Below are 16,690 nucleotides of genomic sequence, written 5' to 3' on the forward strand. Positions count from 1 at the left end.
TTTAAATGATTTAAACATCGACACCATTGTGTCAACTGATTAATATGCGCGAGGGAGAGAGAGCAAGACGGCGCTCGTGTTGTTTGAAGCGCTTTCTCTCTCTCTCCCTCTGTCTCTCTCTCGCGTTCTCTCTCGCGCGCTCTCTCTTTCACGTGCTCTATCTCTCTCGCGCGCGCGCTCTCCACAAATCACATTCGTCAAGGGCCGGGGGGCAGCTGGCCAGTACAGTTAATGAATAACGGATCAACTACGACAGCCTACATTGCACATCCTGCGATGTGACTATCGTTTATTCGTATATCGCGATATCGATGCTTAAACGACACCTTCGTGCAGTCCTAGCACAAACTCTTTAGAGTTTTGTGCCTTAGTCTAACAAAAAGAGGTCTCTGCTCTAAGCAAACATATCATTTACAAAAGCCCAGATGAGAGACATCCATACTTTAGCCATCTCCTTTCTAAAATGGCATTCTTTTTGTTTTTGTGGTCGTTGTGTTGTGCTGGAGTGAGTCTTTTGACTGATGAAGCGTTTGATTTGATGAAGGTGGTAGATTATAGGAACAGTACTTGCTGTTTCACTAAATTCATCCCACGGAGTAAACACTTTAGGAAAAATGTATTGATTTCACACCTTATATATCTACACTGTTTGAATGTTTTTTTTTTCTATGACCCTGTTGCTCAGTGTTTAAAATTAAGTGTAAAAAGTTCACCCAAAAAATAAAACTGACAGGAACTGATCTAAACTGGACATAACTGTGACACTATTGTTATTAAAATGGTATAAACACTCATTGAGTTTTCGCTTTAACAGTATTATTATAACACACTGTTTTTTGTTATCATCCATAATAATGTAATCAATGTATTAATATATTATACATTTAATATAAATTCATACATATTTAATATATTTATATTGATTATTAATAGCTTGTTTTCAGCTTTTGTTTTGAATAACCCTAAGTAAAATAAAGTGTCTTGAATGGAGAAAAAATATCAATAGGAGGGCTTTTAAAGATTATTAATACACTGAAAATGTTTTATTTAATTACTGTAACAGCCTAATAGTACCATAAATAACAGCCTAAATAGCACCACAGTACAAATAGATGTATAAAAACTTTAAATGTATTATATTATGTTATATGTGATGCTTTACATGGTTAGCCATGTGATGTTTAGTGCAGTTTTGATTAAATATCTGTGGTTTTACCTTGTCCTATTTAAACCAGTCTTGGTTAGATTATCTCATTTTATGGGAAAATAATTACATTTGGATTGCCTGAGTAGTAAAAATCAATCAAGCCCCAGAAAGAATTCTTATAAAAGCAGCAGTATATGTAAATGTTGTGTATTGTGTGTGTGTGTGTTGCAGACGAGTGCGGTGCTGTGTTCAGGTGGATGTGCTCTGCTGGCAGTCAGCTCCCTGCTGGCCATCATCACCATCTTTCTGCCCAGCGGAGCCTGTGAGAGGAGGATCTGCACATTGGCAGGATACATGCAGATGGCTTCAGGTTAGTGTCCGGCTTACTGTCTGACCTCTGATCTGCTCTTAAACAACAGCCCTTTGAGGAACCATGCTGAGTAGCATTACACGACTGATCCTAGTCAAGTAAAAGCCTAATCTGAGCTTTAGACGGGACCCCCAGACCATCAGAGGCATATTGCACACAGAAATGACAAGAGCTATCAAAAATCTATTCAATTAGACTATTAAAACCTAAACCTATCTCTTTTTCACACTTCACTTTAAAGAATGGCTTGAGTTTTCTCTTTCTCTCTTCTGTGTGATTTTGAGCACACCTAGCAGCAGGGATCTTCAGAATAGAGCAGAAACCTCCTCCTCTCACCTCCCCATCTGATGTCATGTGTGTTACATGCTGGAGCACTGCTAACTGCTTTAGGCATCCCATCTGAATTCTGTTGTGTTGTCAAACAACACTTTTGAAGTGTATTGTTCATTTTTGGCAGAGCAGTGGAGAAATTATACAATTTGATATGACTTGGTATAAAGCACTAGAGGCTGAATTTAAGTAGTGCTTCATATAAAAAATGCAAAGTCTCATGTTACGCCTTCATTAAATTACATGAAAGAGTTTATTCAAAACACTGTTTGCAGTCCATGCACAATATTTAGTGTGAGCAGATCCCTTCTGGTGGTCTACCAGTTCTGACAACAGAAAATACTGGAATATCACAATTTTACTCAATGAGCTAAAGCAACACTATTGACCTTAATTTCATTGTGTTCAGTAAACCTATACATGCAAGACTGAAGTTTACGTAATCCATTTGTGTTGGGACTGCATGGATATTTTTTATTGTTTTAAGCTGGGAAGTGTTTTGTTCTTGCTCAACGATGGATCCTCTGTAGTTAATGGGTGCCGTCTGAATGAGAGTCCAAACAGCTGATAAAAACATCACAATAATCTACACAACTCCAGTCCATTAATTCACTGGAGAACGCAAAATTATGGATAGAGGACTCGTATCACAATTTCAGTTGCTATTTCCCATTCATTTTCACTTGCATGTTTATGCAGATATTTTCTGAACATGGAGAATTTTGAGACTAAACAGCCCATCCATCTGAAGCACTTTGTTACAGATCGCATTAATCACAAAAGCTAAATGAATGAATAAATAAAGAAGTGTTTGCTCTCGATGCTGGTTGCTTGGCGAGTGAATGTTGTGATAGCACGGTGAGGGCACTCAGAGATTAAGTGACCACAGTGAAAAGACAATTACAGCCCTTTAACACAAGACAGAAGTTCAGGGATGGCCACTTGCCTCGTGTAGCACTGGCCTTCATTCAACAGGCGAATACTTCTATAAACAACACCATCCTACATATCTACTTGCTCAAAAGCAATCACAAGCACTCATGTGAAATAAATATTTGTTTATATGCCAGGGACATGTATATTTGGAGCACTGATTTCCAGTGTGTCCTTGATATTCTTGAGGCCTTGGAAGGTTTATTGGTTGTGGGAATACGGTATTTAAATGCTTGTTTTAATTGAGCCTTTGAGCTCTACATTAATCATTACAGAGAAACCTTAAATAATTTTAACAGCAGAGAACCTGATTTATATGAAGTGCCTCACACTGATATATTTCCCTGTTCTAATTAGAAAGTAATGATATTTCCATGAAACTACTGTAATAATGGAGAATGTAAAAGGGAACAAACTATAACGGACTGCATCTGTATTCTATGAGCATCGATAGAAGCATCTTCTCAAAGGTAAGACGCTAGTAATCAACTTCAGCTCCGATAGATGCCATCTTCCAAACAGACAGCCCTGCAAACAAGTTTTTACACTAAAATATTTGCCCAATAACAGGTTTGAAGAAAGGTTTTTTTTTTTTTTTTTGCTGTATTTGGAGACCGTTTGGAAATTAATAAGCCTCTAAAGTTTCTGTGTGTTTGCTTGGAGGCAAAAGACACGTAGACGTGCACTGTTTTGCTTGAAAATCAGTCTCTCCTCATTGCTTTAAGAGTATGAGCAGATATTACTTTCTGCCAGTCATGCTGTCAAACTGTAATAAGCTACAAAACAGATATAATTAGAGTATAATGTTGCAGCTCAGTGATTCCCATCCAACAGCTTGCAGGGGGTTTTGAATTCACTGTTAGTCCTTTTTTAAGGAAAGATTCTCTGTGATTTCATTCTTAAGCTTAAAATGTATTAAAGGCAAACAAGCTTGTATTGTCTTATTAAAGGAAGAAATCTTTTTTATTGACAGAATCTGTTGTGAAAGTTGGTGTTAAATGATATCCAGGATTATGTCGGCAGGTTTGTTGGAACTGGCCAACTGGCCTAGATATTTAATTGCTTTTCTCTATTTTAAGATATATGGAATAATTTAGCACAAATATTCCTGAGTATCTGTGCACGTAATTTTCTCTGAATACATCTTGTTTGTGCTATGAAGAGAGTCAGATGTGTTCGGATCCATTTGCAGAACTTTATTCAGAGAATGGTCGGACAGACAGAAATCAGGAATGGCGTCAGGTATGTTAGGGGTAACCAGAATCGACAACAAACCAAGCAGAGATCGGGGCAGGCAGCAGAGAATCAGAGTCGAAATACACAATCCAAGATCAGACACGGAAAGAACAAATACAAGGGAAATTGGTCATAAATGCTAGACAGGCTAAACAAGACTTTGCAAAGTGACTGTAGGTGTTTCTCAATGTCAAGGAAGGATCCTCGGAAGCCAGTATTTTGAGGATGCTATGTCATCGACATCCGAAGGACTGTTCCAATGTCAAGGATCCTCGGAATTTCAACCAAGGACTGAGTCCTTCATTCGAAGAATATCCCATACACAGGAAAGGATGCATATGTGTATCCTTTGCGCTCTCAAATCACCCACAATCCTATGTGCGCAGCTTTGCTATCTAACGTTAGTTCAAAAATTTTCAATTGTCGAACGTTTTTATTTACGTTACCAAACATTTGTTATAACTGTAGTAAATATAAGTAAAGTTTGACGTTTAAATGCCAGAACAAATTACTACCATATTGATGTTGTAAATTATACAAATACAAATGGTTAACTGAACCGGACCTGTCATTTAACAATTGGTTGCGAACGGCATTTATTTTATAAATAACTAGTTAAGTAATTTAAAGATACCATTATTATTCAAACGGACCTTTTCACTGACGTAATGACGCAATTACGTGCACTTGCTAGCCTGTTCCATTTACGTGTTCTCCGTATGCTAAAGAGGAGTCTCACCTAGCCTCTGAAGGAAGTGACTTGGAAGGATCAGTCCTACCAAGGAAGTATCCTTGACATTGAGAAACGCCTTGTGTGTGAGTGCTGCTTATGTGAGTGTGTAAAGGAGGTGCAGGTGTGGCAAGAAGATTAGTTGATGAATGAGGTGCAGGTGTGACAAGGTGACAGTGATGCAGTGACTCATGGGAAATGTAGTTTGGCTGTGGTGCAACAGATGAGGTGCTAGTGTCCAAGTGATGATAAGGTGACCGTTTGGATATACTGCATGGTCACACAATGTTGCTATTTGTATTCCAGAGCAGCAGTTTAGTATCCTATTGTAGCTTGCATACTTGTAAAGTTTTAAATAATTTACAAATTTTTTCACACTGGGGACAGGATTTAGCAATTATTTTTGTACAAAACTATATTAAAATAGTCCGTTCTGCTGCTTGATTTGTAAACCGATTTATGTCATATTATTTCCATTTATTATTTTAACCTTAAACACACTGGTTTGTAGTGCAAATAGTTTGAGTGCCTAAATACCCTTATTGTATTTGTTCACCTGTAGCAGCCAATGAATCTGAGATCTTGCTTGACTTGGCCTTGATAGACTTGAAACTTGACCTGAACTCAAAAACATATAAATGTGTTGATCAAGATTAGTTGTTGAGTAGCTGCTGATATGCCTGCGTGTCCTGTGTCCAGATAAATTATTATATAAATAACACTGAATCTGCTTCATATTATATTATTCTTGTACTCATGCAATATAAACCATCTCATAATCATTGGAGTATGCTGCTCTGTCTAAATTATGTCCTGCACACAGGTAAGAAAAACAACTCAAGTCTGGTTTGCAAACCCAGTGTAATTTTAGAGCAGCGCAAGTAATAAGAATTTTTTCTCTGTAGCAGGTTCACTTTGTTCTCTGTATCTTCATAAACGAGTTATTTTATAGCCAAAATATGGATGTAAAGATCAGAAGAGAGAGTGTTTGTTTGCTGATGTGAAATGAGGGAACAGAAGCATAATGGCCCTGAGAAGACAAAGAAGGTATTGTGCAGAAGAAAATGATAGCAGAGCATTTAATGTGATGATGGCAACTTCACAGTTATTCACAACAAACAAGAGCCTCTTATGGCACTCAATGAATCCTCTGTGTGTGTGTATGTGTGTGTGTGTGTGTGTGTGTGTGTGATATACATGCTGCACATGGAGTTCGCAGAGGAAATTTTCTTTGAAGCAAACTGGAGTAAACTGAATGTAAAAGTGAGTGAAGAGAATATTGAATTGGTCAGTGACTTTTCTCTAAATTCTTTTTGCGAGTCTCTGATAAATTTATGGCCTTCAATGCCAGACTCGTAAAAGATCTGAGAGAATTCGCCTTGACTGGAAATTGAAAAGGAAAAAAAAAACTAAGATAAAAATGATAAATGATGTAAGATGTTTACGGGAAGGTCTTGATGGAAATATTGAGTTGCGTGATCTGCTTTCCTCAGGTTGTTATTTATGGTTGAACCGTCTTCTAGATGTCAGTATGCCCTCTTATGAGAAATGAAATGGAAGGTTACAGAATGCAGTGTCCAGTGTGTGTGAACCTGGCCATGAAGGTGTGTGTGTGTGTGTGTGTTTATATGTGTGTGTGCGAACCGGACACACTGCAGCTTTGACCCATTTGCAGTTTTTCCAAAGATATAGAGACCGAGTTAAAGAGAGGGAGAGAGATCATACTGTCTTGCTAATAAATTATGATTCCTTTAAAAGAGTCAATAATGGAAAAGTATGTCTGTCTCTCTTTCTCTCGCTCTCTATTTATTATACAGTGTTGGGTTTTTGTTTCTGTATTTGACTGTAGCTCTAAAAGAGTTCTGCCCTTCATTATGAACATGTTTTAAACTTCATTTCAATAATTATATGAATATGTGAACTTGTACATTTAACAAAACACAATGATTCCAAAATTAGCTTAACCCAACCCATTTTGGTCACTACATAATTCTCATACTTTATTTAGCATTGTTTCGTGGTTTTAACTAATTAACTAGTCAACTATTTTTGTTTGTTACTAAAATAAATTGTTACGATTAGGAATGCACCAATCATTAAAGTTTGGCCAATACTGATAATTTGAAGATAATTATTCTCATGTTGTGGTCAATAACTAAATGATATATGTGACCCTAGACCACACAACCAGTCTTAAGTGTAAATTTTTCAAAATGTAGGTTTATACATCATATGGAAACTAAATAAATAAGATTTTTATTGATGTATTGTTTGTTAGGATTGGACAATATTTGGCTGAGAAACAACTATTTGAAGATCTGGAATCTGAAGGTGCTAAAAAATCTAAATACTGAGAAAAAGTTGTCCAAATGAATTCCTAGCAAATGCATATTACTAATCAAAAATTACAATTTGATAAATTTACCATAGGAAATTGGAACATGATCTTTACTTAATTCCCTAATAATTTTTGGCATAAAAGAAAAATCTATAATTTTGACCTGTACAATGTTTTTTGGCTATTTCTAAGAATATACCCCAGCGATTTAAGACCCCAACGACTTCAGTTTTGTGGTCCAGGGTCACATATGATATTGTATACTACACAAATATCTGAATAAAGTAAAATGCTAAAATAAGTTTAGGACATCACATTTTAATTTAACTTTTAACTTTTCAAATATTTTAATTGAACTCTTATAAGGTATAGAATAAAATGTATGTTCATTATGGGATTTTCTAAATATGTACTGTAACTGCTTTATTAGATTTTAAGTTTTTAAACAAATCTAAATGCAAAATTAGTGCAGTTGATTGTTAAATCAACCAATACCAATGTCTGGTATGGTACCAATATATTGTGCATTCCTATAAATGTACATTAATTTTAGCAGATGCTTTTATCCAAAGCGATTTACAGTGCATTCAGGCTAACAGTTTTTACCTAACGTGAATCGAACCCACAACTTTGGGCTGCTAACGCAGTGCTCTACCACTTGAGCCACAGGAACACTATAAAATAGTGATAATAAATAATGAGTTGGTGCATACAAAGTTTTTATGCTATTATAATGGTATATTCATCTTAAATATACATTCTCAGACAACAGAGAAATAAAACAGAAAATGTTTATTGGACCGGTTGTTTAGGGCTGTAAATTATGTATATCTGTGATCTTCTGGTACAGAAGAGTGTAAAGGCGCTCTGATCCTGCTTCTGTCTGCAGAGTCTCCTGGGATGTATTTAGCTGGAGATGGAAGTGCATTGATGTCAGGCAAAATGTTCACAGTTTCTTTTCAGATTGGACTGGTTGCCCTGACAATCTGATGCTGGTGGTACCAAAGAAAATCATTCCATCCTTTCTCTCTTTCACTGCAGGAAAGCTGATGTGTTTTTGTCAATGGTAAAACTATTTCTCCTGTTCCAAAGAAATACTTCACTCAAACTATTCACTATTCTCACTATTTCACTATTCTCAACGCTTATTGTGTAACACAACAGGAAGATGTAATGAAGAATGTTTATGCTGCTCTTTACCATCGTGAACAGTGACCAGTAGTGACCAATGGCATCTGTTTGTCCAAACAATGGACAATTATTTATGCAGTTTAGTTTAGTGATGCTTAAATGTTTTTGACCATAACAATCACAATGACTGCACAGCTACATGAACATACGACCAGTTCAGACTTCCATCAGCATCACTGCAGGAGTGAGGTCGGTGCTTGAGGACTGATTTGGTCTTATTCAGAGTTCAGTTGTTTTCCCACAAACATGCCAGTTAAAAACCAGTAACCATATATACTGTATCAGTCAAAGCTTTCTACTGTAAGTGCCATCCAATCAGAAATCGGTGACATCACAATCAGACATTAAAGAGGCTCTGGCAGCCAAACTGATTGGCAGAAATGCAGCTTTTTTGAATATCTCAGACAAAGGTAATGAGGGCCATGGGATATTCATAATGAGACTGGGCAGTTATTCATTGAGTTTGCTCCTGCTGTGCATGATGGAGCTCACACATAGGGGAGAAAAGGAATAGTGTGTGTGTGTGTTCTTAAGAAAGAATGTGTGTGACAAGGTCTGTATTAAATGGAGATATCTATCTTTTAGCATTCCCATTCATCTCAATGGCAAGTATTTGTGTGCAAGTTTATTCAGGCAGTAACCTGAGCCATAAATTGGTTTCTTAAACTCCAGGCACTTTTATGAGACATCTGATGTGTTAACAAAAGACATCTAGGTAAATATCACTCGGCAAAGTAGGATTTTGATTTATCAAGCTGTAATTTTGTAGAATAATAAAAATTTGATGATTCCTGAGAGGCCCAATGCAAACAAACCCCCATCCATAATGTTGTTACCTCAGAACACCACAGTGCATTATTTATAAATGAATACATTTTAACTTTTGCATCACATAACCAACTCCATATGTATGGATTGTCTGACATCGTAAACTTGCTCGGTAACTCACCTGGTACAGTGCTCGGGTACGAGTCCTGTGAAACAAAATTCGACAAAGAAGCTCAAAAACATGTAGAAGCAGGCAAAATGGCATTGTTGCTTCAGTAAATGTGTTTTTATCTCATATTTGCTTTTGTTAACACTATTTTTTAGGTTCAGGCTGGGTAGTGTAGGGGGTACAATTTTATACAGCATTAACTTTTTAGCAACTTTACCAACATGTAATTTCCAAACTGCCATGATATGGCTTGTGGATGTACTAAATTAAAAAACAAAATGTATGTTCAAAACTGAATGTGCGTTTTAGCACCACTGACTGGAAATGTCACTGTGAAACTGCCACGAAACGTGCAAAAAGCAGCACACTATAATTTTTCCAAGAATGTCACCACAGGCACATATTTTTCATGTTCCTGGGTTGGTAAATTATCATACTGTGTACAGTAACATGCTACATACTGATGTGTATTTAAGAGGGACCGAGAGTGAGTGAGTGAATGTGTGTGTATATCTGTGATAGCTGGCTTTCTCACTTCTCCCTCATCTCACTTTTCATGCACTGAATGTCTTGAGTTATGGTTGTCATTAAATTTTTGTTTGCAGTTCAGGTTGTTGCAGGTTTGTTTCGTCATGCATGCAACTGGAGCCCTAGTCCTAGTCCTGCAGTGTTACATACAAACACATTCAGATAAATATGTTTAGTGACTGTCCTGTGGTGACACGGTTGCTGAAGCGTGTGTGAATTAAAGCTGTTTACATCCATTTTGTTGGGTAGCTCAGCTCGTGTTCATAATATGGATGACTAATTGACTTGTGTGAATGTGTGCAGAGAAAAACTGAGAGGCAGATGAGAGTGCCAGTTGAGTTATAATATGCATTCCTCTTGTTTGACTGTAATATATTCAGTCACATCTCACTTCTGGTGCCTGGAGCTCAGTGCACTGGGAGCCTCGAGATCATCCCTATCTCTCGCTGTCTATCCTTTGCTTCACCCTGTCAGTGAACATCATTCTTCTCGCCCTAAAATGATATTTTTCACGATCTGTCCAACACCATATCCTTTGTTTGGAATTATTATTACATTTTATTTTCTCTCCGTCTCAAATCATTAGTCGTTTTTGTCCTGTGTTGTCTGTCTTTGTGTATCGTGCCTCACTTTTTCTGCCTTTCTGCTCATTTTTATGTCTGTATGCATGACTTCCCTTTCAGTTTGAGACGTGTCCTTCTCTCTTGTCCTAAAAATCAGTCTTCCCTCTCACTTATCTTCAGGAAAGACAGAGGATGCTTTATAAATAAGCGTCAGTGTCTCACCTGTGGCTTAGCAGGGCTGTGTGTACTGTTTGTTTGTTTATTCTGTTAGTGTACATGTTTGTGTATGAGAATATGGCAGTGGTAATAGGATTGCTGATGTACATGATGTTTGGTCTAATTGATTGTGGCCAGAATACAACTGTAATCTTAATAAACACTCCAACCAGTTAAAACAATGTCCTTCAATTTTCTTATTAGATTAACCACATTTTGTAATGTTTTTATAGGATTGGTATTATATTGACATGATCACGCAGTTAGTCCAGATTTGTTGGCTGTAGTTCCATGATGGCAATCTCCTGTTCCATCACATCCCAAAGGGAATGTGTAAGCTCATTTGAGTATAGTAAGCTCATTGTTATCTTGCTGCAAGTTGCCATCCCAAAATTGGTACACTGTGGCCATAAAGGGATGGATATGGTCAGCAACAATACTCAGGTAGGCAGCTACGATGCTGAATGATGCTAATTTGGGCCCAAAGTATGCCAAGAAATATCTATTATATTGTGAAAAAAATTACACAAGTGAATCCGCTAAATTGTTCCGCGAGTCATTGCAAAAATAGAGCTGTGCATTCAGAGTCTGTTTTGGCTTAATATATGTAGCAGCTTCTACAGTTAAAGATAAAACAAAAAAAAAAAGATCTTAAAATTTCTCAAAACATTTAATCAGTGTTGCCACAGTTACTTTACTGACACAGTAACTTAGTTACTTTACAGATTACTTGATTTAAAAAGTTACTTAGTTACTTTAAAGATTACTTGATTTTAAAAGTAACTAAGTTACTTTACAAGTTACTTTATTAGTTACATTACATGCAGCTGCCTACAACATAAAAATGACAACCGGTTTTGCCAACACTCACTTTATTGGAAGTGTATTTTTAACAGAAACATCAACAATCTATCTCCTGACAATTAAAGTTGAACTTAAAAACTATTTCCTGAAAAAATAAATTTCTTCACTTAACATAAATACTTGTTTTAATAAAAAATAAAGACAGTCTTTCTTGACTTAACATAAATACTTGTTTTAATAAAAAATATTAGATTTCTCTCCATCACTGCATACTCCTCCATTTAAGAAGAAAAAGCTGTTCTGTGAGGCAGCGCAGCATTGACAGTGGTAGGGATCTTGTTTATTATGGCACGAATCGAGGGCAAGTCAGCCGTATTTAATGGCAGCATTTCCTCCACAACAAACTGCCCAACTAACTTCTTCAACTCTTCCCCACTTACTCGTTTTGCACTGAAGTCCAGCTTTTGTTGTTTAGGTGGTCGGGGACCTCCTTCTCTCTGCTTCTCATCACCTGGTGTAGTTTGTGCAGTGCTGCGACTCCAAATGTTTTTTTCAAATTCGACGTAGTGTTTTTGTATCTAGCCAGCACAGAGTGTACAATGGACCTTAATGTTGTCATCTTTAGCTGACACAAACTCAAAATAGTGACTGTATTTCCATCTAGAAAACGCACATCTCTCGCCTCCCTCCATTGTTTACGTTTGTGTCGGTGCGTGGTACGTACACATGATGTGCACTTCATGCATGCTGAAAACGTGACTTGTCGCATATGTGACTTCACTCCCCGAGATGCAAGAAGAAATAAATATATATTTTTATTAAGGAAAATGACAAAAATAGTAACGAACAGTGACTTGGTTAAGTAACTTTAATATGATTACTGGTTTGGAAATAAAAATGCGTTAGATTACTCGTTATTGAAAAAAGTGGTCAGATTAGAGTAACGCGTTACTGGCATCACTGCATTTAATGCATTATTATTGAATTATTATACCATTAATAATTAATCTATTTAATTTGTAGTTAACTAGTCAAGTATTTAAATATAATTAACCCTTCTAGGCTGTTGGTGTCTGTGCTTATTTATTTATTTACTTTTTAAATATACTTTTTAGTACAGTAAAAATACTTAAATGTGTTACAGTAGTCATTTTATGATAAATCCAAAAGTAAGATGTGGAAAAAAAAAACTAGGGAGTTGAAATAGCAACTGAGCTAATAGAGGATTCTGTGAGGGTGACGGGTATCTCCCTATATATATATATATATATATATATATATATATATATATAGGTACCACGATAGCTAGGTTTGCAGTATGTTGTGCTCTTAGACCCAGCACTGTGTTTCTTTACCTCCACACTGAATCTGTTGAGCTAGCGCAGCAGCTGTGTTAGCAGTGTTAACTCTTGATGGCAGTGCTGGGAGTGATATGATGGTGCAGGGGCTGACCGTGTCGTATCAGTGCACAGCTCTATAAATAACAGACTGTCAGTCCTCCACCATTGCATTCCTCTAAATCTTTCATGCTCCAAGGGACTCAGCAGAAATGTCCTCACATCGGATGCTGCACCTTGTCTTTTTTTCTCATTTCTGCGCCGGTTATTTTATGGCTGCCACGTGATGAGGAAGCATATTGTGAAGAAGCCATTTTCATTAGTCCTGCTCTTCTACTGCTCTCTTTGCAGTTTTAAAGAGAGCGAGTACCCCAAACGTTCTCCCCAATATTAATTTAGTTATTTTCTCACCCTCATGTTGTTCCAAACTCAAATTACTTTTTCTTCTCGTGTACAAAAGAATATTAAAGTTGCTCTTGTTCAAAATTACACTTCACAATGACCAAAGCTGTTGAACTCAAACATGTCAATCAATCAATCAATCAATCAATCAATATGAACTAACTCATGAACAATGAATGTAACTATTCACTGGGATCAAATAGTGAACTTTGTGTACAAGTTGCTGTCTGTGTCCCTAATAGATTGGTGTTCCTCTTTGTCAGCTCTAGTCATTATGACAGCATAACAGAGTAACATCTGGTCTCTAAGATGAGATGACAGCACTAGTACCAAACATGATGACTGACAGCATGAGTTCACAGTTGTGGGTACACTAGAGAGGAGGTCTGAGCAACTCACCCTTGAATTTTGAGTGACAGTGAGGCCTTCCAGTGCCACAGTTTGCAGGACTGCCGTATGGGACACTCCACAGCCTTATGTAGAGACCCTTCACAACATATGAGCCAATGGTAGTCTACACTTCTGTAATAGCATATACAATATAAATGTTGTTTTGGTTTGATTCTTATTTAGTCGGTTGACCACTATAACTATGAGCTATTACCAGACTGTACATTTTAAATATAATTGTAAATATTTTTTAGAATTTTGTTGAAGTCCCTATTGTGACCCTATTCTTGAACAAGAAGGAATTGATTGGGTAGTAGGATCTTTGTCGTTTGCTGTCATTTTGCAGTAATTACTGCCATCTCATGTACTTATAAACACTGCAGTATTCCATAAAAATGGTCAATTTGAATTTCATGGTTACTTTTAGAATGGTAATTGAAATGTATGTAGGCATAGGTCAAAGAAATATGTTCTTTTATTGTCATCAACCATCTTCCTACAGTAAGTCAGGAAGTCGTGGCCTAATGGTTAGAGAGTCGGACTCCCAATCGAAAGGTTGCGAGTTCGAGTCTATTAGCTCAGCCGGCAGGAATTGTGGGTGGGGGGAGTGCATGTACAGTGCTCTCTCCACCCTCAATACCATGACTGAGGTGCCCTTGAGCAAGGCACCGAACCCCCAACTGCTCCCCGGGCGCCGCAGCATTAACGGCTGCCCACTGCTCCGGGTGTGTGTTCACAGTGCGTGTGTGTGTTCACTGCTCTGTGTGTGTGTGCACTTCGGATGGGTTAAAAGCAGAGCACAAATTCTGAGTATGGGTCACCATACTTGGCTGAATATCACTTCACTTCCTAACCAAACTGGCTAAAACTTTCAGTACCTATAAGTTATAAAGTTCTCTGAATAAAGCAAGGTCATTCTGCCAGAAGTACCTTGTACTCTCAGACGGCTACATAAGCTTTCTCCAGTCCAGACGCATACAAGATTCAGAGCAAAAATCCCTGCTGAGAAAACAGATTAGAGCAGCCTAAAGTGGTTATCTAGCCTGCAAACTACCTTAGGCTGGATCCAGCCTTTTTTTCTTTTTAAATTTAAAGTGTTCATTTAATAAATTGTGATAAATCAGCATGTAGATATGGAAGTAAAACAAACACTCTATCAACATATAAAGCAACGTTTTATGATGCCTATTTAATGCTTTACTCATGTGTCAAAATCATTTAATAGATTAGTTTAATTTGGTGGCTTTTCTAACCAAATAATAATATGCACAATTCATTGTGTATTAATTAATCAGGATATCTTGTAATTCAATTGATTGCACTTAAAGGAATAATTAGTTTCTTCATCAGAACCGATTTGGAGAAATTTAGTATGACATAATTTGCTCATGATGTTTTTAACTTCTAACTGTTTTTTACAGCTCAAAAAATGAGAGCTATCCATAATACTCTTTTCTTCAGTAAAAAAGTAATCTTGTCTAAATCAGAAGAGAAATATGCACAAATCAAGCAGCATTTAAAAACAGTCCAGAACAGTTCTAAACAAATATGTTGGTGGATTTTGATGTGAGAGGACAACCGAGGATGAACATTTTCACCGGAGGAAGCATTATTCTTGATTATGGTGTTTTGGCCAGAGGCAACAGTTTAAAATTAATACATTTAAATGATGCATTTGTTTCTTGCAAACATGCAGCCTTTCAATTCACAAACCCTTAATTAATTGACTGGAGTCCTGTGGATTTCATATGAAAAGATATTAGCCAATTGCGGCATTGTCATTTACATTAAAGTCTAATGGTAGACACGTCCCTTCTATCTCAATTATGACCCTTTTTGATAGAGAAAATCCCCCAGAGATTTTAAGAATACCTCAGGAAACGTTAAAGTAATTTAAATAATGCATAATGACCCCTTTAATTTGATTGACAGCCCTAGTCTGAATCTTACGAGTGTTTTTCAGAAGGAATATACAGCACTTTGCACTCATCTTCACCGGGGGTGACAGTGAACTTCTGAACTCGGCGCTCTTCTGTTAAACTTACTGTTGCCTCTGATCAAACCGTCTGAGATGTAAATTTTGATAGTTGATAGATTAAGACTTAAGATTAATGGTAACACTTTATAATAACTGCACACTATTAATCATTAATTAAACATTAGTAAACATATAATTCATAATTTATAAAGCATTAATAGACCGTAATAAGCAGTTTATAAATACAGATATAAATGCTTTATTCTTAATTAAAAAGCATATCTATAATGTGTTTAATAATTGTATTTTCATACTTTATTCATGATCAATTTATCATTTCTCAATGAAGTATAGCATTATTTACAAACCAGTTATTTAGGAGTTGCCAGTGATTCATAAGATCATAAGAAATGTAGTAAATTCAGGTAGTCATATATATTTTAGTAGTGGTCAGTTAACTATTTATGTGAGCTCATCTAAAGTGAGGACTAGTTATGCCTTGTAAAGCTTTTACAAATGAGATTTAAAGGCTTTTAATATTTCTATGTTCTGTATCACTGTTGTGTTTGTTTCCGTTTTATTGTTTAGAAGATAACTGAGCCTTTAAATATCCTGTTAAAATATAGTTAACTAACAACTATAGTATGTTTTATAACTACCTGAATTAACCCTGAATTACAGTAGAAATACATTTATTAACCATTTATTAACACTATAAATAACTATTACTATATGTCTGAATAAAAAGATGAATGCACATTTAAATAGGTTATTAATCATTTACTTACAATTTCTAAGTGATCTTATGAACCACTGACAACTCCTTAATAACTGGTGTGTAAATAATGTTATACTTAATTTAGAAATGATAAATTGATCATTAATAAAGTATGAAAAAACAATTATTAAATACATTATAGATATGCTTTTAAATCAGGTATAAAGCATTTATATCTGTATTTATAAACTGCTTATAAATGTCTATTAATGCTTTATAAATGATGAATTAACTGTTTCCTAATGCTTAACTAATGATTAATAGCATGCAGTTATTATAAAGTGTTACCAGATTGATTAAAAAAAAGAGTCTAGTCTAGGAAGGAGAAACAACATTAATTTTGTTTGTGTCTGAGCAGGAAACACAGACTCTCTGGAGACTGTATTGCGCTTCAGAGGGAAGTCTGAGAGGTGGCTAATGGAGCTTACTTAGATGATAAGAGCATTTGTGTTGGTGTGTGTCTATATTTTGATATTATTGGT

General features: G+C 36.2%; 1 protein-coding gene across 1 annotated transcript in view; it reads left to right on the forward strand.

The window, feature by feature from the left end:
• The window catches only part of lhfpl7 (LHFPL tetraspan subfamily member 7), a 126,099-nt gene that overhangs the window by 37,944 nt on the left and 71,465 nt on the right, over positions 1 to 16,690 (forward strand). The window contains exon 2 of the mRNA XM_026253358.1: positions 1,379 to 1,517. Coding sequence (XP_026109143.1) covers positions 1,379 to 1,517 — 139 coding nt within the window. The remainder of the gene's footprint in view (positions 1 to 1,378; positions 1,518 to 16,690) is intronic.

This window comes from Carassius auratus, chromosome 5, assembly GCF_003368295.1.
Source record: "Carassius auratus strain Wakin chromosome 5, ASM336829v1, whole genome shotgun sequence".
In the NCBI taxonomy this organism is placed as follows: domain Eukaryota; kingdom Metazoa; phylum Chordata; class Actinopteri; order Cypriniformes; family Cyprinidae; genus Carassius; species Carassius auratus.